This window comes from Tarenaya hassleriana, unplaced genomic scaffold, assembly GCF_000463585.1.
Source record: "Tarenaya hassleriana unplaced genomic scaffold, ASM46358v1 Cleome27, whole genome shotgun sequence".
In the NCBI taxonomy this organism is placed as follows: Eukaryota; Viridiplantae; Streptophyta; class Magnoliopsida; order Brassicales; family Cleomaceae; genus Tarenaya; species Tarenaya hassleriana.
This window is the reverse complement of record NW_010965946.1, coordinates 965232-988902: the sequence shown is the minus strand read 5'-3', so window position 1 is coordinate 988902 and position 23671 is coordinate 965232. Positions and strand designations below refer to the sequence as shown.

At 36.4% G+C, this 23671-nt stretch overlaps 5 protein-coding genes and 1 long non-coding RNA gene across 6 annotated transcripts; 1 reads left to right on the top strand and 5 right to left on the bottom strand.

Moving 5' to 3' along the window:
* Positions 1-514: 514 nt before the first annotated feature.
* On the top strand, positions 515-5209 carry LOC109116829 (BRI1 kinase inhibitor 1-like). Its single transcript, XM_019202941.1, has 2 exons — positions 515-1129; positions 5111-5209. The coding sequence occupies exons 1-2, from the start codon at positions 515-517 to the stop codon at positions 5207-5209; spliced, it is 714 nt and encodes a 237-aa protein (XP_019058486.1).
* Positions 5210-11414: 6205 nt separating this feature from the next.
* LOC104817265 (glyoxylate/hydroxypyruvate reductase HPR3) lies at positions 11415-13069 on the bottom strand. The gene is given in 4 exon segments (XM_010546373.1): positions 11415-11529; positions 11785-12309; positions 12311-12327; positions 12569-13069. Coding segments are annotated over 3 exon segments (990 nt in total). The 5' UTR covers positions 13034-13069; the 3' UTR covers positions 11415-11529; positions 11785-11801.
* A 175-nt stretch (positions 13070-13244) lies between these two features.
* On the bottom strand, positions 13245-14598 carry LOC104817264 (probable carboxylesterase 9). Its single transcript, XM_010546372.2, has 2 exons — positions 13641-14598; positions 13245-13562 (listed from the first exon to the last, which is right to left on the bottom strand). Exons 1-2 carry the CDS (start codon positions 14363-14365, stop codon positions 13316-13318), a joined length of 972 nt encoding a protein of 323 aa, XP_010544674.1. The 5' UTR covers positions 14366-14598; the 3' UTR covers positions 13245-13315.
* Positions 14599-14847: 249 nt separating this feature from the next.
* On the bottom strand, positions 14848-16043 carry LOC104817263 (probable carboxylesterase 8). Its single transcript, XM_010546371.1, has one exon. The coding sequence runs from the start codon at positions 15992-15994 to the stop codon at positions 15011-15013; it is 984 nt and encodes a 327-aa protein (XP_010544673.1). The 5' UTR covers positions 15995-16043; the 3' UTR covers positions 14848-15010.
* A 733-nt stretch (positions 16044-16776) lies between these two features.
* Positions 16777-19743, bottom strand: LOC104817262 (receptor-like serine/threonine-protein kinase At2g45590). The gene has a single exon (XM_010546370.2). The coding sequence runs from the start codon at positions 19031-19033 to the stop codon at positions 17036-17038; it is 1998 nt and encodes a 665-aa protein (XP_010544672.1). The 5' UTR covers positions 19034-19743; the 3' UTR covers positions 16777-17035.
* A 721-nt stretch (positions 19744-20464) lies between these two features.
* Positions 20465-22953, bottom strand: LOC104817261. Its single transcript, XR_002024424.1, has 6 exons — positions 22868-22953; positions 22644-22752; positions 21879-21980; positions 21525-21581; positions 21041-21195; positions 20465-20836 (listed from the first exon to the last, which is right to left on the bottom strand). It is a non-coding gene; the product is annotated as an uncharacterized LOC104817261 (long non-coding RNA).
* Positions 22954-23671: the final 718 nt, after the last annotated feature.

Sequence of the window (23671 nt, the reverse complement as noted above, 5' to 3'; positions counted from 1 at the left end):
TGAAAGGCAACGCGAGTAACAAAACTTACAAAATTAAACTTACAAAATACACTCCACATTGGACATTTCACATATATTTTTCTTGCATGTAATTCTAAATACATCATCTTCCTGATCCTTTACCACCACATTCTCATTTCACATACGTGCATGCATGTATGCCTTTGTGCACATGCAACCAATGTATAAAATGTTATAATAAAATTTATGGATAAAATTAATCGAATTAAATTAGACATAAATCCGGTGTAAATGATATGAAATCCAGATCCGGTTCGAATTGAAATATATTTCTGTTCTTTTAATTTTTTAAACATTTTTTGAACCCGAATTCGTCAAACCCGATCGATTTGTACATGAACAATCAGGACCCAAAAAAAAGAATTTTTTTTAGAGAATTTATAGATTAGGAGTTCTCTAATGTTTAAAAAAAGCTCTGGTCCATTACAATTACATTTTCTGCATCCATAACTTCTACTTCTTTCAAACTTTAAAAACTCGTATATTCTCAATCATGAGTTGTAATGATGATAATGATGATGAAGACCATCAAGGAACCAAGGAGAATATTCTTCACGAAGAACATAACACATCACCTTCCTCATCATCATCTTCACCATCTCCCGAATTCTCTTTCACCGTCTATCTCTGGAATTGTAGTTCATCTTCATATATTCTCCTCTCTCCGAACGTTAAGACCAAATCTATCGTTGTGGATATGTCTCCTGCAGATGATATCTTCTTCCAAAGCCACTTGCTTCCCCGTCAAATCTTATCTCATCTCCCCATCTCTCCTCGCTGCTCTGCTCATTCCCGCGACGCTTCAACCCTTCCAAAAGAGAGATTAAACGGCGACAAAAATACCCAAGAACGTGAAAAGAACCCTTCTTGCTCTGATGGGGACAACATTCTTGAAAAACACGATGGTGTTTTCGCAAGAAACGACGGGGTGAAGGCGGTATTGAAGCGGTGCACGACAATGGTTAAACAAACGGTTCTCTTCCATGGAAGAAACGATATGAAAGCCAAGAAAACACGGTTCGAGAGGGAAGGTTATCTCAAGCACATCTGGAGACGAATGGATCTTCTAAGAGAAGTCCTCGCTTTAGACAACAACTTTATCTTTGCGGTACACAACACGCACACACACATATATATATATATATATATATATATATATATTATTGAACTCTGGTTCATATTGGGGTAATTAATACCACGTTTTTGAATCTTCCGTTTTTTGTTGTTTTTTTAAATGCCTTAGTCACTACTTATCAGTTACATTTTATGCAATTAACAATAATTGTGGTTTGAAAGCTAAAGTAAAATTTTCAGTTACACCAATAGAACATTTTTAACGTTTTTTTATATATAGAAATTAATAATAACTTAGTAATAAATATATGATGGTGATGGAGATTCAATTCGTCACTACGATGAATAGTGGGGCTTTTAATGTATGCTAATTGTTTATGTCATAAGAAAATAAGGTATAAAGAGATTATCTCAAATTAATAAAAAGGAAAAAATGACCAATTTCAAAGCCTCGTAAATATGTATCGCCATAGTAGATTATCATTTATCTACAAATTGTCTTATACAAACTATTTACTTATCATCTTTTGTAATATTATTCGCATAAATAACCGTAGAAATTATTGGTATGATTGACATATTTTATAGTTTTTGGAATTTAATTTGTAAACATGATTTTATCAAAATATTAGCATTTCAATCATTATAGCTAACATTGTTAATTGTAATAATGTAATAAAAAGGAAATTTTGTTAATTATAATATTCTGATGATAATCACTATCATTATAAATAGCTAATGTAGATTTTAATAAACCAATAAAAAATAAAACAACCTCCACATGGATGATGATGTGGAGGATGAGGTGGCTTCACCACAATCCTAAACTCCTTTATTAATATATATAGATTTATGTCTCTTCGTTTCGGCTTTTTTGTCTTTGTAACGTTCCGATTCTATACCGCTCTCTCTCCCTCTCGGCTGTATATATTCTTATGTATTTGACCATTTTGACCTTTTAAGGTTATCTATCAAGTGTTGCGTTAACGAAATTCTGGAATTGACAAATTTGTCGCCTTACAGTGACAAAACCCATCAAAAGAGAAATGTGCAGATAATTTGTACGGAACAGTGAGTGTGTCTGACGATGTTGTCGGAGAAAGCACATGCAGATGCAGTCAGGTCGCAAGGTTCGGACATGTGGATGGACGGATGCAGCGGTTTTGGAGATAACCAATTTGACGGGATCTGGTAACTACAGAAAGACGGCCCATGGCCATGTACATGTGGCAAAGCACTCGTAGGGTGGGTGGAATGGTGTTGCTGACTCAGCGAGTCTAAAACCCTATTGAATGACCGAGTTCCTTGTTATGTGGGTACAACGTGGCATCTTCTGATTCGTCCAATTATGCTTATGGCATATTATTTTACTGACTAGGTATTTATCCCGCGCGAATCGCGCGGACTATAAATACGATTAAATTTTAAAAAATTTGTTATTAATTATAAAGTTAAATATATTTTATATATATTGTGTTTTTAAATTTATATTTTATATCTTTAAATGAAAATGATACATAATTTTAAAAATATCGGATATCTTTTTTTTTTCAAAAAGTGATGTGAATAATGTTTATATTTATTTTTATATTTTCGTATGTTATAATATAAAATTAAAAGTTAGATATCAGTGTATTATTTTTTTATAAACTAAGATGTTGTCGTCTTTATACTTTTTTTTCTTAAAATATAAAACTAAGATTATTTCATATTTACTATATATTATCATAATAATAATAATAATAATAATAATTCAATAATCCATATAAAAATAATCCAGTTCTTAACTTAAACAAATCTGAGTTGGAGTCTCATTTAGTTGAATCTTTCATTTAGTTTGACCTATATTTTATTAAATTTGTTTTTCGTTGTTTTTCTCATCTCAGTTTGGTTTATTTGATCCTAAGATCTTCGATTATGCGATCAATGAATTAAATTCATTTTTTATTTTTAAAAGATCTATCATAATTTTGTAAACCATCCATGATAGGAATTAGAATTTCAAATAACCCCGCGCGCTCATCGCGCGGACAATAAATATATAAATTTTTTTTAAAATTTATTATTAGTTTTAATTTTAAATATTCTCTATACAAATCATTAACTATAAAATATTTCGTAATGAGACCATTTGCTTGTAAGTTGTAATTTTGGTAAAGCAATAAATCTAAAATAATCGAATGAAAAGGTTTAAACCGATATCGTTAATTAATTATCTGTACCGATTCTCCCAACCAAAATTTTATATTTCCCTAAATTTACGATAAAAAAATAACAATATATATATATAATATAACAATAATTAGATATACACTTATTATATATACATACATGCATACATACATATATGCATACACATACATATATATAAATATGTAGACATGTATATATATACATATGTGCATAGATACACTTTTATATACATATATATGTGTGTATATATACACACATAAATAAATATATATAGAATAGACCCACTTTATAACCAGTGGAATCACATATCCCGATAATTTTAATAAAAAAATATTTTTTTATGAATTTAATAAATTTAAAGAAAATGAATGTTTTCACCACTTATATTGATATGCAAGTATTTGTCCTAATTAAATTGTTTTCTAGGTTCACTCATAGATATATACATATATAGGTATGTATATATATCTATATATATACAAGTATATATATATGTATATATATTTATGTAAGTGTATATATCTGTGTATTTGTCTAGATATATATATATATATGTACATGTGAATATATATATTCATAGATAGTTATGATTCAATTGAGACAAACATTACTTCTGGTTAGATTTTTAATAAAAATTATTCTAATTATTAAAAAAAATATTGTTTATTTGTTTTTCTAATTATAAAAGTACACTTGCAAACCAACGATTTTAGTGATTTTTAATTTGTATCAATATCATCATTATTATTGTTAGTATTTATTTCTATGTCAATCAGAAATAACGATGCTTATAAAACTCAGAAGACACTATTGTATACTCATTCCTGATGACTTTTCATTTGGATTATATACTTCAAACCCGATTGGATAAATCTCTGAAAAAATCTTCAAAATAAAAATCCAGTGATTTCTAGGGGATCCTTACCCAATCAAACTGATATTTCACATTACATTACATTAAAACTTTAATAGTTGCTACGATTATTATTAGACCCATTTTAAATTTATAAGAGTATAAATATTAGTAGAAAACTATTTATCATATTTTGACGATATTTGTCAAAAATAAAATATTAATAGTCATAGTAAATTTTATGTATTCATTTGATATTTTAAAATTGATATATTTTTACACCCCGTGCCACCGAGTATACAATGCTCTGCCTTCCCTAAAAAAACTCCAATTTACAAAAATATATACAAATAAACATTCAATTTGAAAAACTGTTATTCAATCCCCGAACTTGTAACTTGTCACTGAATAAAACCTCGAACTTGCAAATTATTGTTCTAATAAACCTTTGACTGCTTTGACCACAATTTCAAACGATCAGAAATCCATGTATTGACGGATTGCTGATGTCATTTTTTAAATTAAAATTGATAACGTGCATAAGGTGACATCAACAATCCGTTAATACGTAGATTTCCGATCGTTTGAAATTGTGGTCAAACCGGTCAAAGGTTTATTAGAGCAATAATTTGCAAGTTCAAGGTTTTATTCAGTGACAAGTTACAAGTTCGGGGATTGAATGAAGTTTTTCAAGTTGAATGTTTATTTGTATATATTTTTGCAAATATGATGTTTTTTAGGGGTTTTACCCTTTAAAATAATACTGATAATTTCATGAAATACAAACTCATTCACATATGGCGGTGGACCATTTTAATTGAAATGACAGAAACATCTCCTGGCTACTTCAATTATATCAAAACAACCTTACTTTCTCTACACAGTTTTGAGCTCGTCTTTTCTTCCCCAACATTTTATAGATTCTTTTACCATAAACCCTTCTTTTCCCCTTTTTGGTTTCTCCCCCAGCTAATCTTCGTCATTGCTTCTCCCGTCGTGCTTCTACGCCTTGCTGGAGATGGCGGTATATTTGGTGATTCTTTGTCGGTTTCTCTTCTAGGAGAGTGATTTTCCCTCGTCTGCATCTGCCTCCGATCCAATGACTCGATCAAAAGCGGTCTCCACCTTTTCTATCTCATCTTCTGTGACACCGTCTCTCCCATCAACGGAGATGATGACTCCATTAAGCTTCGATTCGAGGACTGGTCAGATTCGCATGTTTAGATTGTTGTTTCCTGAGTAACACTACCAACAAAACCAAATTACATAAAAAAAAACACTACCAGCAAAGTTATAAGCAAATATTTTTACAAAAAAAAAAGTTATAAGCAAATAATGAAAGTTTGGCGTGCAAACACTAACCAATTTATAGGCAATTTTTAAAAAATTATATTTAACTAGGAAGGAACCGCGCGATGCGCGGTTTATTCTTTTTTGTTGTTGTTAATATTAAATATTTATCTTTGTTAGTTATGAAATCATTATATATAAAGAAATAATTAAATGAAATAATTTAAATATTATTGTATTATTGTCGTATAAAATCATCCTTAGTTAAATAAGTTTGTATATATAATTTCATACATTTTTCACAAACAAATACATATTTAGTCAATATAATTGTAATATATGTATATGAATAAATAAAATATTATTTATTTTTAATTTTTGCAATGTTATAAAACAAAAAGTAAATACAATATTGAACATAGTGTAATAGTGTAATAAATAGGTACTAAATATTAATAAAAATATTTTTCATTTTAGATGTATCATACGCTATATTTTTTATTATCGTTTCTGAAAATTAAAATCGATGAATTTGTTTAGTATAAAATTTTTAAAGTTTGGATAAAATGGACAATTTTTGTTAATTGATATTGCGAATACTATATATAGTAAAAATAAATTTTAATAGTTAATTATTAATAATTATAGTTTAAAAAAATAGTGTAGTTAAAGATAATAGTTTTTTTATATGTTTGTAGTATGAGAAATAGAAAATATATTTTACTTTTAATTATTTATTTGGGAAAATAAGAAAAAACATTGAACTTTTCAATTTTGACAAAAAACCACTGAACTTTATTTTGTATCAAATAAATATTAAACATTTTAAACGAATCTAAAAAAACACTGTACTTTTTAAGTGATCCAAAAAATACATGAACTTTTCTCCAATTATGGAAAAACACTGAACTTTTTTAATGATCCAAAAAAATACATGAATTTTTTTTTATTGTCCAAAATAACTAAGAAAAATAATCTGGCGTGCTTGCATCTGCTTGTGCCACATCAGTCATTTTGTTTATTTTGACAATCGTTGAGGAGTTAAGTGTTTATTTTGTCAAACTTAAAAAGTTTAATGTTTATTTGATAAAATAAAAAATTCAAGGTTTTTTTTGTCAAAATTTGAAAGTTCAGTGTATTTTTTTTTTTGTGATTTTCCCTTTTTATTTTTAAAATATAGTCTAATTATCTCATTTAATATATTTTTTGAACATTTTTCTCTTATTTATGAATTTGGAGATATGATTTTGAATTTTACTTAAAGTATTGTTTATGAGTTTACACACCAATTTCAAGGTTATAAAAATAGATAAAATATAAAATCAGAATAAGTTTTAGATCCTAAATCATAATCAGTTCACCCGCCTACATAAAACTATTTAAAATTGATTATGAGGCAAAATACAATCAAATGATTGAGTTCAAAAACTAGAAATGCTAGGTAGTTTATAAAAATAAGAGAATTTTTTTTTGTATAAAAATCATCAAAATATTTTAGAAAAAGCCATTGTTTTCATTTTTATGTAGCAATCAAATGCTTCATTTTCTCTTTCAGTGTTTTTGACTTTATATTCCTTTATCACAGAATCTTTATTCATTTAACGCAAAAATAAATGGAGATATAAATATAGTTATCTTGATAGAATTTGTTTTTTTATATAAATAAGTATATCGGTAAAATTAAAGTATTATAAAATTATCATTATATTGTTTGTAAACATTTTCAAAAGAGTTAAGTTTGTCTAGTTTGTGTAAATTATTTTTTTTGTATTTTTTGTAGTATTTATAGTCATATATTCTTTTCGATTTACGATCTTTTTTGGTTTTAGATTGTTAAAGATATTATTATTCTATGTAAATCAAAACAATAATATTTTGATTAGCTTTGCAATGAAAACAAAATTTTGATAGTTTGTTCAACATTTTGAAATTTTGATTATGTTGTATTCATAAATTTTTTAATTATTTTTAATTTTATAAATTCGATAACTATTTTTTATTTGACTAAATCAATTTAAAATTGTATTTTAACATATTTAAAAAAGTTTTGCATAAAAGGCTTTATTATAATAGATAATTAGATAAACAAAATTTTACTGTGTCATAAGGTTTAAACTCTCTCCACCAACGTTATAGAATTAAAAATAAATCAAAAAATAAAAATAAAGTAAATAAAATAAATAATCGAATATAAAAATAATAAATAATGAAAGAAATAAATCTATATATATACATATATACATAAACTTACACACATTTTTTCAATAATTTTGTAAATATTTTTGTAAAATACATAACTAAAATAAATAAAATTAAATAATTAATTAGATGAAGATATAGATGAGTATAATAAAATTATTCGTTATATCCGAGTTATGTCCGTCTGGCATCATCACCACCGCATGTCCCATCGGCGCCTCCGTCCCTGATCGGACATAGTCCAGATGAACCCCACACCCAGTGTCCAGAGCATCCTCGATCAGCTTTCAGTGCCCATCGTCTCCAACATGACCGGCGAAGAACGTCGGATATAGCAACTCCGACCCGTATGTTGCCTTTCGCGACTTTTTCCGCTGTCGAAGGTATTTCCTATCCTCGTCGAGATCGTCTGCCCTTCTTTTGGCAGTATCTCAATCTCCACATAGTTGTCGGCATTGGCCGACCCCACCATGACGACCGGCAGTGTGTGGGCGTCTAGTGTCGAGTGGGTTTGCTAATTCGCCGACGGATCGGCGAGAGGTTTCGGAGGGTTTTTCTGGGAATTGGTCGAAAAAACCGAGATGAGGTTGGGCTGAAATTGTTGAAGGGTCTCTTCGTTTGATTGTGTTGAAGGGTTGGTTGAAAATTTGTTTTTAGAGAGAGTGAAATCACTTTCATCATCTTTAGCCAATTTCTACGTTAAGTTTTGACATGAGAGAAGTTGTCGGTTCCGTTATATAGTAGAGACACTTGTATTTGCAAATGAATACGCTTATTCACGTTTTTTTTTTTGCATTACTGGGCTAACAAACCATCATAGATGTTTTGTATTTTAGTTTTTAACTGTCCTAAGTAATCCAAAGTTACAATAACTTTCATTTACTCCAAAATAATTGTATTCGTTAATAGACTATTCCACCGTTTATCAATGGACTAATAAATAACCACAATAATTTTTGGTATGATTGTATTTTATTTTGCAATTATAATAAATTATTGATTATTTTTAATTAATAAGATTTTTTATAAACCAATAAAATTTGAGAAAAACACCAAAATTTTAGAATATGCGGCATCTAATTTTTTTTTTTTGGAATCAACTAATCTTAAAAATAAACATATTTTTCATACATAAATTAGTGGAATATTTATTTGTATTTATATGTGTATATATTTGTATTTATATGTATGTATGTATGTATGTATGTATATATGTGTATGTATTTGTATATTTTATGTATGTGTATATATGTGTATATATTTGTATTTATATGTGGATGTATATATGTACTTGCATTTGTTTATATATTTACATATATGTATGTATATAATTAGTATATGTATATATCAAACGTTGTAAAACTCAATCGTTACGATTTGAATCTTAACGTTTTATTGTGATTAGAACGATTGTGATTGTATCAATCATTTTTCAGAAGTCCTTTACACGTAAACTTTGTGAACATTTCGCATAAAAAGATACTTTGAGTCATATAATTTATATGTGAAAATATACGATGCAAAAAAAGACAGTTGTAAGATTTTAGTTTTTAGTTTTCAATGACAAAAGATGAGGAAAATATAAGTGGATTTTATTTTTTTTCGTACAGTTAGTTTATTATTATTGAATCGGATTATGGCTCAATGTGTTATTTTTTTGGCTTCAATTATTATTATATGACAACGTGTTACATACATGACATTTATCATATATATATATATAGGATGCATATATTTTTATCTATACGTTATAATACATATACATATTAACTGCATTAACACACACCTATACACAGACTACTGGTTTCATCTCACATATGTTCTGAAACTGGACTTAAAATATTGCAGAAGCATAAAATCTTCTATAAGTTTTCACAGCCCTCAAAAGTGGTCTTATAGAGCAAGTTCCAAGTAACCGATAGAAACCATTTTCGTAACTTCTCCAAAAACTTGCAGCCTTCCTCTATGCTTTCTCTATTCTCCCATCAGCCATCCAATTTAAATTCTCACACATTTATTCAAATATAACTTACACCACAATATATATTTACGCATAAATATATACATATGTTTATATAGAAGTGAAAAAAAGGAAATAAAAGGATGTCGTGTAGATGCATGTGCGGAAATGATGAACCGGATAGGAACCACATTGTAAATACAAGCGGAAAATATTGTAGATGAATTTACCTGGGGGAGCCTCTCATTTTATGTTGCCAGGGCTATGTCCTGAAGGATAACCTGTAGCTCTATAACCTGAGGAATGTAATAATTACCAAGACCATTGAAGATTGCAGGAGTCCATACCTGACGTATAGAGGTTAACACCATTCACCAAACTATCAAATGTTACTGAAGAGATTGCATAAGCTCCAAATTAGTACATGTGAATCGACATCAATCCTCTAAGCAAGAACCAAACTGCATTCCAAGCTCAGATGAGAAAGAAACTATCGGTGACAAAATCTTATATAACAACCAATAAAACCAAAGTTAGTGGGCTAATGAATACCCAGCAATAATACTAATTAAATAATAATAATAAATGTAGTTATTAGTGGGCTAATGTAGAGTCTTGACCATTCGTTATTATAATTTTTTAAAAACTTTTATTCACTAAAAATAATTTGCAATGTAATGAATTATAATTATGGTTTTGAAGGCAAATTGAATTATAAATAAATTTTAAATATGAATATAATCAAATAAAAATGTCAATAATATATTAAACCATTATCAAAATAGATTTTTTATATGATAAAGATGAACTTTTTAATTGTATTAATCTATTGATATCTTTCCTTTTTAAAATAAAGATAGCAATACAATTTGAAATATAAGTGTTATCAAATACAAATCTTAATAATATATAAAACTAATATTAAAAAGGGTTTTTTATATAATAAAGATGAGCTTTAAATAATATAATATAATATAAAACCTAACAATTTAGTAGTTATATGAAATAAAAATTACAAAACTAATTATTCTAATTATATATAGTTAATGAATATTGTAATAAACCAATTAAAAATTAAAAAAATTGATGATGTGGATGCTTAGGTGGCCTCACCAAATCTCTTTAAACTCCTTTATTAATATATATAGATTTGGGGTTCTTAAAGCTTAAAGGGGCATGACATTGCAAGTACTTGCTTAGCCCACTAAGGTTCTTAATGTGAAGCCCATTAAGAGACTAGTAGTGGATATACGGCCCAACATAGGCCCAATTAACACGCAACCATATATATGGATCAGTACACGTGGCAGATCCCCACAGGCTTCACTTTCATGGGTGTTTTTTACCTAAATAACCCTGGGTCGCAGCTATTTTCAGCGTACACCACCGAAAAAAAAAAATTCAATTTTAACCCACTTTTCGATTGAAAAAGTCCGAAATACCCTTTTCGTTTTATTTTTTACGATCTTATTACGACTAACATATAACTCATATACAACTAAAATAAGACATGATTTTTTTGTCACCTTTTTATAATCAATTGTAACTATATTTAGAATTAATTACGAAGTCGTAATAACGAAGTTGTTTTCGAACGGATAAATATCGTGTATTCATTAAAGGTAATTTCGTCTTTTCAAAGGAAAAAAATGTGTTATGTTTTTTGTGGTGTACACGTGAAATAGATGCGACCCAAGTGACTCATTTGAGTGATTTTCCCCTTTCATGGTGAGGTTGTATCAGGACGAACTACGACACTCTGTATGGAGAACATTAAGCTAAATTATCACAAACTATTGAAATAAACAGTTACATGCTGTTTTTTTGGTCCAACTCTGTTACAGCATACACACCTTTCAAACGTGTATTATATATATACTCCACGAAATGGCGATATGGTTAGCTGAGGAGCAACAACACAGACTGATGACAGTTTCATCTGCAGAAAAAACAAGGAGAAAAGGATTCTTCATGTAAAATAAGCTTCAGCTAGTCAGTCGAAATGCGGCAACCGGGCAGGATGAACATTACATTCCTTCTTAGAATCAATGATCACCCTTAATGATCGTCCGTCCTTATCCATTGATTCATCCATAACCTCGGAAGAAATCAGATTGATGATACGGGTTGAAGGGCTTGAAGCCAAGATTTCAAGCAATTAAGAAGATGATGGGCAATATACATATAGATATACCTGGCTAATGAGTTTTGTCACTGACCCTCGAGCACCGGGGTAAGGAGGGGTTCACCCGAGAAGAAAGCTTCCAAATTTCCAACCACAATTTCCCTCAAGTTTTCAAGGCCGTCCATCGTTATGGCGGCAGAATGAGGCGACATCACGACATTATCCAATTCAAACAGCTCCTTAGGCACATTAGGCTCATTCTCAAACACATCTAGACCAGCGCCCGCAATCTCACCCTCCAACAAGCATCGGACCATTTCCTTCTCATCGATGACACCTCCTCGTGCAATGTTAACTACTATCCCTTGCTTTCCTAGAGCCGAAAAGACATCCTTATTGATCAAACACCTTGTCTGCTCAGTCAATGGACAGCAGATTATAAGAGCATCGTTGTTCGCTGCAAGCCCCACTACGTCTGCGTAGAAAGGATACTGAACTGATTGCTTTTGGCTCCTTGAGCTGTATGAAATTTGACAGCCAAAGGGCTCCAGCCTTTTAGCAACTTCCAAGCCGATGCTCCCCAATCCGACAATCTACACGCTTCCCCCCTAACTGAAAACCATCCGCCATTAACAACAAAAGTCAAGGGAAAGTGCCATGTTGCTGATTGAAAATATTCAGAATAGATCACATATACTGTTTGATAAAATGGGGGAAATGCCCTAAAGGGGATCAGTATTGATGTGTAGAACAACAAAAACGATGAGTACGATGATTATTGATGTGTATATATATATATATATATGGATGAAATGCACTCGAAAGCAGCAGAAGATCCAAAATTAGAAAATACCCTGGAACCGTGGGCATAATTCTCTTCGATTGGCCAAAGCCCTCTCTTAACATAACGGTTGGAGGCTGAAATCCGCCGGAGAATGTCGATGAGCAGACCGACGGCGGTGTCGGCGACATCATCGGAGAAGACGGTGCCGGCGTTGGCGACGGAGATGCCGAGACGGCGGCACTCGGGGAGGTTAACGTGATCGAGGCCGGCGCTGGTGGTAACAACCAAGCGCAGGGACGGGAGGAGACGAATCAAATCGGCGGTTACGGGACAGTGAGCAGGAGCAACAATGGCGGAGACAGACTGAGAGTGAACAGCCAAGTAGTCGGGAAGAGGAAGCGACGATTCGAAGGCCTTGAGGACTTGGAACTTGGTAGAGGCTAGGAATCGGTCGCCGAGCACATCCATGGCGATGGGGATTTTCACGACGAGGACACAAGGCAGATCATGTCGATGTAGCGCAGAGGTCGCCATGGATATGCTCTCTCGCGGGTAATTGAGCAACGCATTCATATTATAATAATGTATTTCAAAGAGATATAAACAGACGGTGAAAATCAATTAAACAAAAAAAAAACTTTTTATCAGTAAAAAACAAAATAAATATTTACATTTTTACCAAACATAGATCAATATATCATTATGTACTCAAGGAGATAAGAATGGAATTCAATTGGGAAAAAAAAAATATCCGTGAAGAAATTGTGCGCATTTCAACCTGAACGATTCCACCATAAAATCGAGTAAAGACGAAAATCATTGATTGATAAAATCTTGGATCATACTGAGAAGAGCGACAACGCGACGTGGATCGACGAGTTCGATTCCATGGAAGCCGGCGTCGTCAAACCTAGCTTCTACCTTAACTCCGGCGGTCACTAACATCTTTACAAAGTCCTGTTGCCGGTCCACCGCCGTGTCTCCGCCGTAACCGATCACCAGGCACCGCCCCAACCGCCCCACCTTCTCCCTGTGAGGCAAGTATGCCGTCGGATTACAATATCTGTCGCAGTTTCACTAGTTAGCCCGGATCTTTGTCCTGTCTTATGTCTGAACACACACAAAAAAGAAATAGCGATACCTATGGTCTCTATCCACCCCCTTGGGCAAAGCCAGCTCCCATATTACGTCGAGGGCGGGCACGGGCATCACCGGATCGGCGAAATGTCTAAGCTCGGACTTAGTCCTCGTCTCCCCGCCAAGCAACGGCTGATAAAACACGCATCCGTCGATCTTTAACGGCGTCAAGACGTGGTCCAGAGCTCGGAGGGCCACGTGGAAGGCGATGTTGGCGCCGTTACTCGAACCGTAGACATAGCATCGCGAGAAGTCGGCGTAGTCCCTGAGCCATGGCTCGCCGTTCGGGTCGACGGCTTGTTGTTTGACCCAGAGGAGAGCGTCCAAAGCGTCGTCGTACGGAGCGGGGAGTCTGTGCTCGGGGGCCAAACGGTAACTGACGGAGACGAGAATGACCGTTAACTCGCTGGCCATCTGGGAACAAGAAGCGTGGTTGGAGACGCTGTTGGAGGAGAAGAGGACCCATCCCGAGCCATGGAAGTGGAGGATAATGGGGAGCCGAGCCACGGTGTTGTCGTTGGAAGGGAGATTGGTCGGTCGGAATATTCGTACGGTCACGCCAGTCTGGTGGTTGACGGTGACGTCTTTAGAGGCGGTGGGCATGCCGGGGCTGGGGCCGGGGTCTGGCTCCACGTCCGGTACGTTGAAGTGGCGCGTGCATGTTCCGTCGTCGTTGATCGTTATGTTCAGGTGTTTGTATGGATCGAACGCCTCCCCCGGACCAGACATGTTAAGTAAGGTACGGTGTTGCAATTACAGAAGTTGGAGATTCCTGGTGGGGATAAGATCAATAAATCGTCAGTTTTTTTTTTTGGGAGAGGTTGAGTTGTGATTAGGATGAATAAACGAAATTATCGTGGGCCGTTTCCGTTTAAAGCTCCTTATTTTTTGGGGCATTTGCAATTTTGTTTTGACCAGATCAAATATTTTTTTAAAAAAATTTATTTAATGTGTTATGAATATATTCGGTTTAATAAGAGATCGTGTCTTTTAATGCCCTAATTAACTAATTAAAGCTGTAGTAATTGATGATTGGGAACGGATTTTTTTTCACTTGATGATTTATATTACGAGCTTTGCCGCAATTATTGTATTGTAGCTTTTTGAATGTTTTGAGGATCTGAACTGAATAATTATGATTTCAAGATAAAATTTGTCACTGTTTTTATTTTATCATGAATGACACTTTCATCAATTTTTTTGTAACGATCTTAGAATGAAAAACATGTAGTGTTATTAAAGAGTGACATTTGATGAATGGTGGGAAATTTTATTTACTCGGATTTATAATAAAGACGGAATACGAAGGCATAATCATACCACAACTTATTCTTCCCACATTTCATAGTCCAGACACCAAAGACGGCACGTGAACTACATGTTCGAAGCGGCCGTCCCCGAAGACTTTATAAATTCCTCGACGTCGACGTAAAGAGCCTCGGCCTTGGTCCGGTCGAAGAGCTCGCAGGCATGGAACCCGTCCTCTTCGAACCTTCTCACCACGTGCACTCCACGCGCCTCCAGCATGTCGGCCAGTATCTTCTGACGATCCACCAGTGGATCTCCACCGTACCCTTTCACCAGACTCCTCGGCAGCCGACCGATCTTCTCCTGGGTCCCACCGCTCCCCACCGGGTTGCTGTACTCGTGGTCGCGGCCGGCCCCCTCCGGCAGCGCGAGCGACCACATGAGATGAGTCGCCGCCAGCGGACAGATCCTGTCGTTGATCAGCCGTGTCTCCGAATCCGACGGCTCCACGCCGCCGAAGAACGCCTGGTTCATTATCAGCCCCTGGATCACCAGTGGGCTCAGATCGGCGTCCACGAGTCGTAACGCCGCGTTGTAGACGATGTTTCCTCCGGAGCTCGAACCCATGAGGAAACACCTCGAGAAATCAACGCCGTCCATTAACCACGGATCGCATCCGCCGCCGTTGGATCCACAAGCCTGGTCCCGGAGCCACGAGATCGCTTCGACGGCGTCTTCGTACGCCGCCGGGAGTCGGTGCTCGGGAGCGAGACGGTACTCGACGGAGAGGAAGACAGCCTGAAGCCGATCGGCCATGCGACTGCATGATTCATGGAACGGCCCGGAGGCGGCGCTGAAGAGGATGAATCCGCCGCCGTGTACGTAGACGATCACCGGGATCTTGATCTCCGGCGGGAGATTCCGGGGCCTGAAGATGCGGATGAAGGTTTTGTTGTTCGGATTGAGAATGACGTCTTTGGAGAGACAGAGTTGGTCGGGATGCTCCGACGCGGGCAATTTGGGGAATTCGCGGAGTCTGGTGAGAGATCCATCTGGGTTTAGGGCGATGTTGAGGATTTTGAAGGGATCGCTTTCAGGTTGGGCCGCCATTGATGCCGGAGACAGAGATTAGATATCCAACTTTACGTGTTCAATCCTCTTATATACATACACACACATATATATATATATACATATACATATAGAAAAATAGTTGATGGTGGGGTCCACACAATAAACGCTCCATTTCGATTATATCTATTTAAAATTTTAACCAAATAAAAATTAGTATATCTGCATAGAGACAATATCTTATGTGTTGTCTACCTACTTTTATCCCTTGTATCATTTTTTTTTACAATGTATCAATACTAAGGTACACAAGGATTTACCTGCCACCTTTCCATATAGTATATAGCTTGCTATACTATTTAGAGCTCGTATAGGCCTAGCGGTGGATAAACTGTTCGGTTTTTTAAAAACCAAACCGAATTCGATCAATTTATATCCGAATCGGATCGATTGAAATTAAATAATCATTTTGGTTATAAATTTTTAAAATTTAAAATAAATGAATATGAATTAACCATATATCGAATAAGCTGATTTCGATTTAACCGTAATCAAATAAAGCGAATATATCTACTTATTAACCCATGTATACCGATATGTTATATATGTAGATAAATTAGTATAATGAAATTATCTTATAGTTATAGTGTATAATTAAAATGAGGTTTTTTTAAAAAAAAATCTTTAATAATTTTTCAAATTTTGTTTCATTTATTTGGTTAAAATTTTAAATAGATATAATCGAACCATAATCAAACCCATTAAAATTAAATAACCGTTTGATCATGAATTTTGAAATTTTGAAATAACCGAATCCCAGATTTAAAATAACCGGAAGCCAAATGAACTGTAGCCGAATAAATCGTCCAACCTATATAGCCCTATGGCAAAAGTCCAAGATTCATATACTCCGACTGTTGCCATAAAAGATAACAAAAAAACAATCTTCATTGCAATCTATTCTAAGCCTAACTCCGAATTCCAATATTTTACATTGAGGTACTTGGTTCAAGGATATGATGAAGTGAGCAAACAAATCTACAATTGGATGTCAGAATCGAAATCAAAACGTGAAGGAATTCACCGAGCCTTTTTCCTCGACTTGAACGGGAATCCCATCGGCGGCGAGGGCGAGAACTCAAACGGCAAACTCGGCGGCTCGGCCGAACCTGAAAGCATCTGGACGATCTGCTTCATTGTCGGCCGCTTCAATGGAGATCTCTGCAGACAGAGCAATGCAATGGTGGTACAGAGAAGGGCTTGTTCTTTGTCCAGTGAATGTATAGACTTGTCCACTAAGTCCAGTAGCTTTCCGTTACACGCCAACTGTCTTGCCCATGATATCAAATTGGCCCTCTCGAACTCCGACATGGGCGATGCCGTTACTTGTAATGGCCGCCTTCCGGAGACCAGAACCAGAAGCAGAACTCCGAAACTGTAGACGTCGCACTTTTCCGACAATACGCCGCCGCCGCCGCACTCGGGAGCAATGTAGCAGACCGTGCCTCTCATGCTCGGCGTGCTGCTGACTCCGCCGCTCTTGGGAATGTTCGGATCGAACCAGAGACCAGAATCTTGGCTGTTTCTTCTTCCAATGACGGATCTTAGCTCGCCGCTGAATCCATCGAGCCACCAATCTATGCTATTCCTCTTCTTCCTCTTGTGAGGATGATTATGTTCGTGAGCCGAAGCTTCTTCGTCTCTGTGAAACCACGAGTCGATGCTAGAGATTGAACGGAGGCCTCTTTTCTTCTTCTTCCTGTTTCTCTTTTTTCTGGTAAGTTCGTCGCAGAACTCTTCTTTCCACCATTCTCTGGGCTTTCTCTTTTTCTCTTTCCTCTTTACCCGTTCCTTCTTCTGCTCGGTTTCGGTGACCGACCCATCACCCGTTTCGATCCATCCTTTGTTGGGTCTCTCTTTCTTTATCTCGCTTCCGATCCATTCCATCACGTAGTCCTTCACCCTCCCAGATTCAGCCCCACCTCCGCCATTGCTGTCCTGTTTCCACCACCAATCTCTCCTTGAACCAACCTTTTGCTTACCTCCGCCATTGTTGAGAACCAAATCCTTGTTGCTATCAACACTCATCGTATCGAAATAACTCTCCGAAACACTCCCCTTTTCCAAACCCACCTCGGGCGATAAGCCCGAGGTGGTCTCCGGAGATGGTCCCGCATCCAGGACGCTTATCGCACAATTTTCCGGCGATCGATCCACGACATTTACGACAACACTACTCTCTTCGTACCCAGTAATCACACTGTCTGTTTCCTCCAAGATCGATCCATTGTCTTCCGTACAATCCTTCACCTTTTCCTCTTCCTGTATACGAATAGTAGTGTCGTTACTGTTAGTAAAATCCTCGGATTTCAGCCTCGCCAGACCAAAATCTCCGATTTTGGCTTTGAAATCTGAATCAATCAGGATATTACTGGGCTTGACATCCCCATGGATGATGGGTGGATCGCAGCAGTGGTGAAGGAACTCGATGCCCTTGGCGATGTCGGTGGCAATCTCAAATCGCTTGCTCCAGTCCATCAGCTCCTCGCATTTGCGATCCAAAAGTGCGTCTTGCAAGCTGCGATTAGCCATGAGCTCGTAGACGAGAATGAGCCGGCGACCACGGTGGTCGGAGGAGAAGCCGATGAGAGAGACGACGTGAGGCGAACCGACGAGGTGAGAAGAGAGCGATAGCTCGTTGTGGAACTCGCGTTCGCCTTGAAGGGACCCGACGGAGGAATTCATGACCTTGACGGCGAGCGAGTCCCCACTCGGAAGCACAGCCTTATACACAGACCCGAAACCGCCATGGCCGAGCTGGTTCGAGGCGGAGAAAGAGCTAGTGGCGCGGCGGAGCTGGGAATACGAGAAGCGGCGGCATTGGTAGCTCTCAGGCGACTTAGATATGAGATCCGAAGGAGCCGTACGGTTCCTGTAGAACTTCCGGTAGAGAAGAATAGTGAAGAAGACGAGCAGAACCACCGCGAACGCCAGAGATCCGGCGATGACAGGAGGGAGGACGTGGGAGTGGCGGTGGTCGGAATGCGCCGGTGACGGCGGCGAATGGCGGGAGGGCATTTTGGTAAATATTACAAGTAAGGGAGAGGATTATTAAAATCAGGGGGCTTACATGGATGACGGTAACTCCTAACTGAAGAATTAAATTTCCTCACTGCTTTTGTAGGTGGAGAGTAAATCACTTGTATATTTTTTTTTTTTCGATTTGGTATTTTGCAATATAATATGGACGAGATGGGGGGGTGCTTGAGTGACAGGAAGGTTATTTTAATATGGTGACGTGTCAAAAGGACAGATGGAGGATGCTGACAGGAAAAGTGACAGTCATGTGACGGGAAATTAATTGTCGCGTGTCGTTAAGCGGAGACCGATGAGATAGTAAGTGAAGTGGGGTTTTATGAACACTCAGATAAAACGCGCGTGGGCGCGTGGGAGCTGACGTGGTTTCGGATTTGTAAGCTCTTCTGAGGGGGACCCACTGTGGGAAGTCCCAATCTCCATAGAGCGCGCGTGAGGAATACGCGTGGACACCTATTCTCTTTTGTTGGGTTGCGAGTGTTTTGTTTTTTTCGGACGTTAAGTTTGCAAGTGACGAGCGTAAGTCACAAAAGGAGGGGTCGACGTCAACGAAGCGAGGGCATATCGGTCCAGGGTTTGACCTTTTGCGTTGGCTTTATTTTTGCTCTGAGATTTCCGTCAGAGGGTTTTTTTCCCCAATTTTGTGTTTGGACCAAAATGCCCTCTAACCGATTTAAAGTACAGTACATCCTCCCTCTCTACAATTTGGGTGGAGAAAATAATTTGATTATGTGATGTCAGAGAGACTAATTAGCTTTGAAAATGTCAAAGATGTAGATTCTCGTGCAAATTAGATACCCCTTTTACAGTGGGAATGTACGTGGCACACCATTGCACGTGCTATTTGAAGTAAGAATACCAAGGGTAAAGTGGTAATTATGATACGTGGACTTTGACTTGGGAACATCATCGCAAAGGGAATCTATAAGGGTGCGGGAGGGAGAGAGAAGCTGAGGTTTTTTTAGAAGAGAAGTGGGTCCCACTGTTTTAAAAAAAAACTATAAAAATATGCAAAAAAGGGGGGGATAATCCAAACTCTCGCTGCTACACAACCGAGCACGAGACATCAAAAACTGGCCATGCCTTGTCGGGGGAGTGTGGTTACATTTCCAAGGTCCGAACTGTCTTCAACTACATATGATAGAGTGATGATGAAAGAGCCACCCATATGATGGAAACACGGCGAGAGACTTCACTTGGCAGCCGACTGGAGATTCTCTCACCCATACAAATCATTCACGAACCCCGACTAAGGGAACACACACACACACACACACACAAAATACAAACTAGAGTTAGTGCCCCTTAACCACAGTTACTCATGCTTTTTACAAGCTTTGTACAAGGAAGTAAACTACAAAAAAAAAAAAAAAAATACTTCCACAAACGCTAGTCTTTGGCCTACATCTTTATAAAAAACAGGTCGCCATTTAAAAGATGGAAAAAAGCATATGATTGTGGATCATTCAAACGCAAATGTACCGTACCTCAGGCAAGTAGAGCAACAACAACAGCAGAAATGCAAGGAATCTCCTCGGCAATTTGAAAGATAACACGGACAACTGTGAATACTTGTAGATCCTTCAACTGTTTGAGCCAGCAGAAAAAGAAAAAAAACTCTTTGGTGAGATGGGTTAATCTTCTAATTTTGGAGAAAATGCAGTGTAAGGAATTTAAATTATCTCCAGTGCTGTATCGCCTAAAATGATGCTTGGATTACCACCCCCATCGAAGATCAATGTCCTCTCTGATTTGACCTTCCTAGAGACTTCGAACGCGGATTACCTGCAACAGCAGCAAGTAATTTTGCATGCATGTACATATGATGCTTGTGGCATAGATAACCTTAACTAGAGATGATAGAACTTCGTAGTTACAGAGAGATGATGGAAGGGGAAATGTGAGGTTGAAACAAAATGGAAGAGAGCCTAAAAACAACCTGCAGTTTATCCAACATCTGGACTGGATGTAATGTATAAAGTAAAATACCTTAAGATATAGGCTCTCCACATAAGGGTACATTCAATCTTTGGTGCTACATTTCCCAGAGTCAATTTGCTAAACTTCAGTGAAGTAAAAGCTGAAGGTCTGTATTCTTCCAGCAACGGTTTGTTTCAACAGATTCTCTAATCACACCATAGTTGCTGCAAGTAAATAAGTCCACAGAATAACACAAAGCTTAAAACTTTTCAGCACGCAAAAACTGCTTTCTGACGAGTGATTTCATTTGTTAACTCAAGGATTAGTAAGCCTGGTTAAGTAAGGTGTCTGGATTGGACACTAGATTTCTGCAGCGGCCAAGGAAAACATCTTACTACCCTTACACGTCCAGGATAAACAAAAATCACGCGGATCTCATTAAAGCAAACAATTAATAGAAACTCTAACTTCTCCCATTCAGGGTGCATATCTTAGAGACTGGCAACTTGAACTTCTACACCAGAAAACAATGTAGAGGATTTGACATTCTCACCTCTGAAACATATGGCCACATCTTGATCTTGTTCAGTAGTTTATTCAGCCATTTAACCTGGATAAGGCAATGGCAACATCAAACAGGTTTCATAGTTAGGTATATTGGTTATCCCCTGAAAACGTGAAGGAATAAACAGAACTGGGAATTCATACACGCAAGAACCAGGAAAGAGATAAGAAACCATTAAGTCCACCTAAAAGGAAGACACCATAACCGATATACTCTGTTATGAGTACTTGAAGGTGAAGTCTATTACATTGCATATCTTTATAACTCAAGCATGTCATATACAAGGGCCAAAAATGTTGCAAGACGAACATTTTATCAAAGATATATCACGTGATACAATACCTGCTCAAAGGCCGGAAAGCAATATCCATTATGGAAAATTATCACTACATATTTCTTCAGATCACCTCTGCTAAGCGACCCTAGAAGTTTCATATCAACAGCCTGCCAGAAGAAAATGGACGGAGAGTCCACTATACATCATCTCAGGAAGCTGAAAGATTGTACCATTACCACAAGCCACGAAATAGCTAAAACCATGAGAGACGCGACAGTTCTAGCAGCCAATCTGAACAAGTGAAAAGAAAACGATCCGACAAACAAACATCCAAACGAATGTCTATTGTCTAAATGACGAAAAGTGAAGAAATGATTAGCTTATGCCCCACTGACCACTATGCGGAACCAAAACAAGGAACACGAAACCCTCCAAGACCCTTTCTCTTATCAACCAACAATTTGGTGTCGGGTGAGAGGATATATGCTCAACTGAATTTTCTGTGACTCCAACAGCAACCAAGCGTTTGAGACTTGAGAGCTCAAGCTCCAAGTTACAATGATTTCCAATTAGTGATCTCTAGAGACAATGTAATAAACTATTTTCTCAGTAGTGATTTCCAAGGCCAGACAAACTTTCCAGTATAATCACGAGGAATCCAATGTCGCCAAACAATCATAACCTCTAGTTGCAGAAAACCATCTGCTGGTGAATCGGGGAGAAAAGCTAACACGGATCTTACATTACTAAAAAACAACAGGCTGAACTCAGAAATTCAAATTCAGCAAATGAGACGCGAAAAATCAGGCACAAGAAAATTCCTCAAAAACCTTTGTGACTCGCTTGGAGGTGCGGCGCCTCATCATGCGACTCCAACCAGCCATTATAGCGACGTCTGAGATCAGACCGAATAAAATTCCGGAAATCAGCCCCGTTTTCCTGCAGTCATTACAAGGATTCAGCGGAAAACTCGAACCGATCGATCATAGATCCTAGAGATCTAGAAGAAAAAATAGGTTCGGATCGAGAAAGGCAAACGCAAGCACAAGCGTACCCCCGATTCTCGTCTCACAAGTGACTATTCTTTGCTCAATCCGCAGGGGAAAAAAAAATCGACGGAAAGAGGATTCGAAATCCGCGACAAGTGTCAGAAAGATTTGAACTCTGTTTTTCTATTGGGCCTCACGACAAGAGAACTAATTAGGCCTAGGGAAAGGATGGGTTTTCGGCCCCATGTTGGGCAAGAACGTCCAGGACATTAACCAGTGTGAATCTAGAGGAAAGAAACTGTTTGAATATCTATAAAATTACAATGAAAAAACATTTATAAATAAATAAATAAATATATGAATATATTTAGGGGTGTAAAATGGGCGGGCCGGACCGAATTCGGGTCGGGTTTAGTTCGGGCTTCGATTTTTTCGGGTCGGGCCGGCCCGCCCATTTATTTTTCGGATCTATGATCGATGGCCTGGAGCCCGACCCTATAGGATTTCGGGCGGGTTCGGGCCGGGTTTCAGGTTTTTTCTATTTAATAAAAAATAAATATTAATATATAATAATAATAATAATAATTTAACAATTTAAAAAAAACAATAGCAAATTTTCGTCTATATCGATTATAATTAAAAAAATTAAAATCTAAAAAATAATCATGTAAAATTTAAAATATATATTATATAATATTTTTAATATATATAATATTTTTAATATATATAATATATGAAAAATATATTCGGCACAATAAAAAGTATAGAGAATAGAATTTAAAAATCAAAATTAAACTCATAATATATATATATATATATATAAATTAATTAAATCAAAATATAATCAAACTGTTTAATAATATATATAT

Coding starts and splice junctions, on each gene's coding strand:
- LOC109116829 (XM_019202941.1), top strand. CDS start 515: ATGAGTTGTAATGATGATAATGATGATGAAGACCATCAAGGAACCAAG. Junction 1,130..5,110: donor ACAACAACTTTATCTTTGCG/GTACACAACACG, acceptor TTTCTCCCCCAG/CTAATCTTCGTCATTGCTTC.
- LOC104817264 (XM_010546372.2), bottom strand. CDS start 14,365: ATGTCTGGTCCGGGGGAGGCGTTCGATCCATACAAACACCTGAACATA. Junction 13,563..13,640: donor GGGGTGGATAGAGACCATAG/GTATCGCTATTT, acceptor AAACTGCGACAG/ATATTGTAATCCGACGGCAT.
- LOC104817263 (XM_010546371.1), bottom strand. CDS start 15,994: ATGGCGGCCCAACCTGAAAGCGATCCCTTCAAAATCCTCAACATCGCC.
- LOC104817262 (XM_010546370.2), bottom strand. CDS start 19,033: ATGCCCTCCCGCCATTCGCCGCCGTCACCGGCGCATTCCGACCACCGC.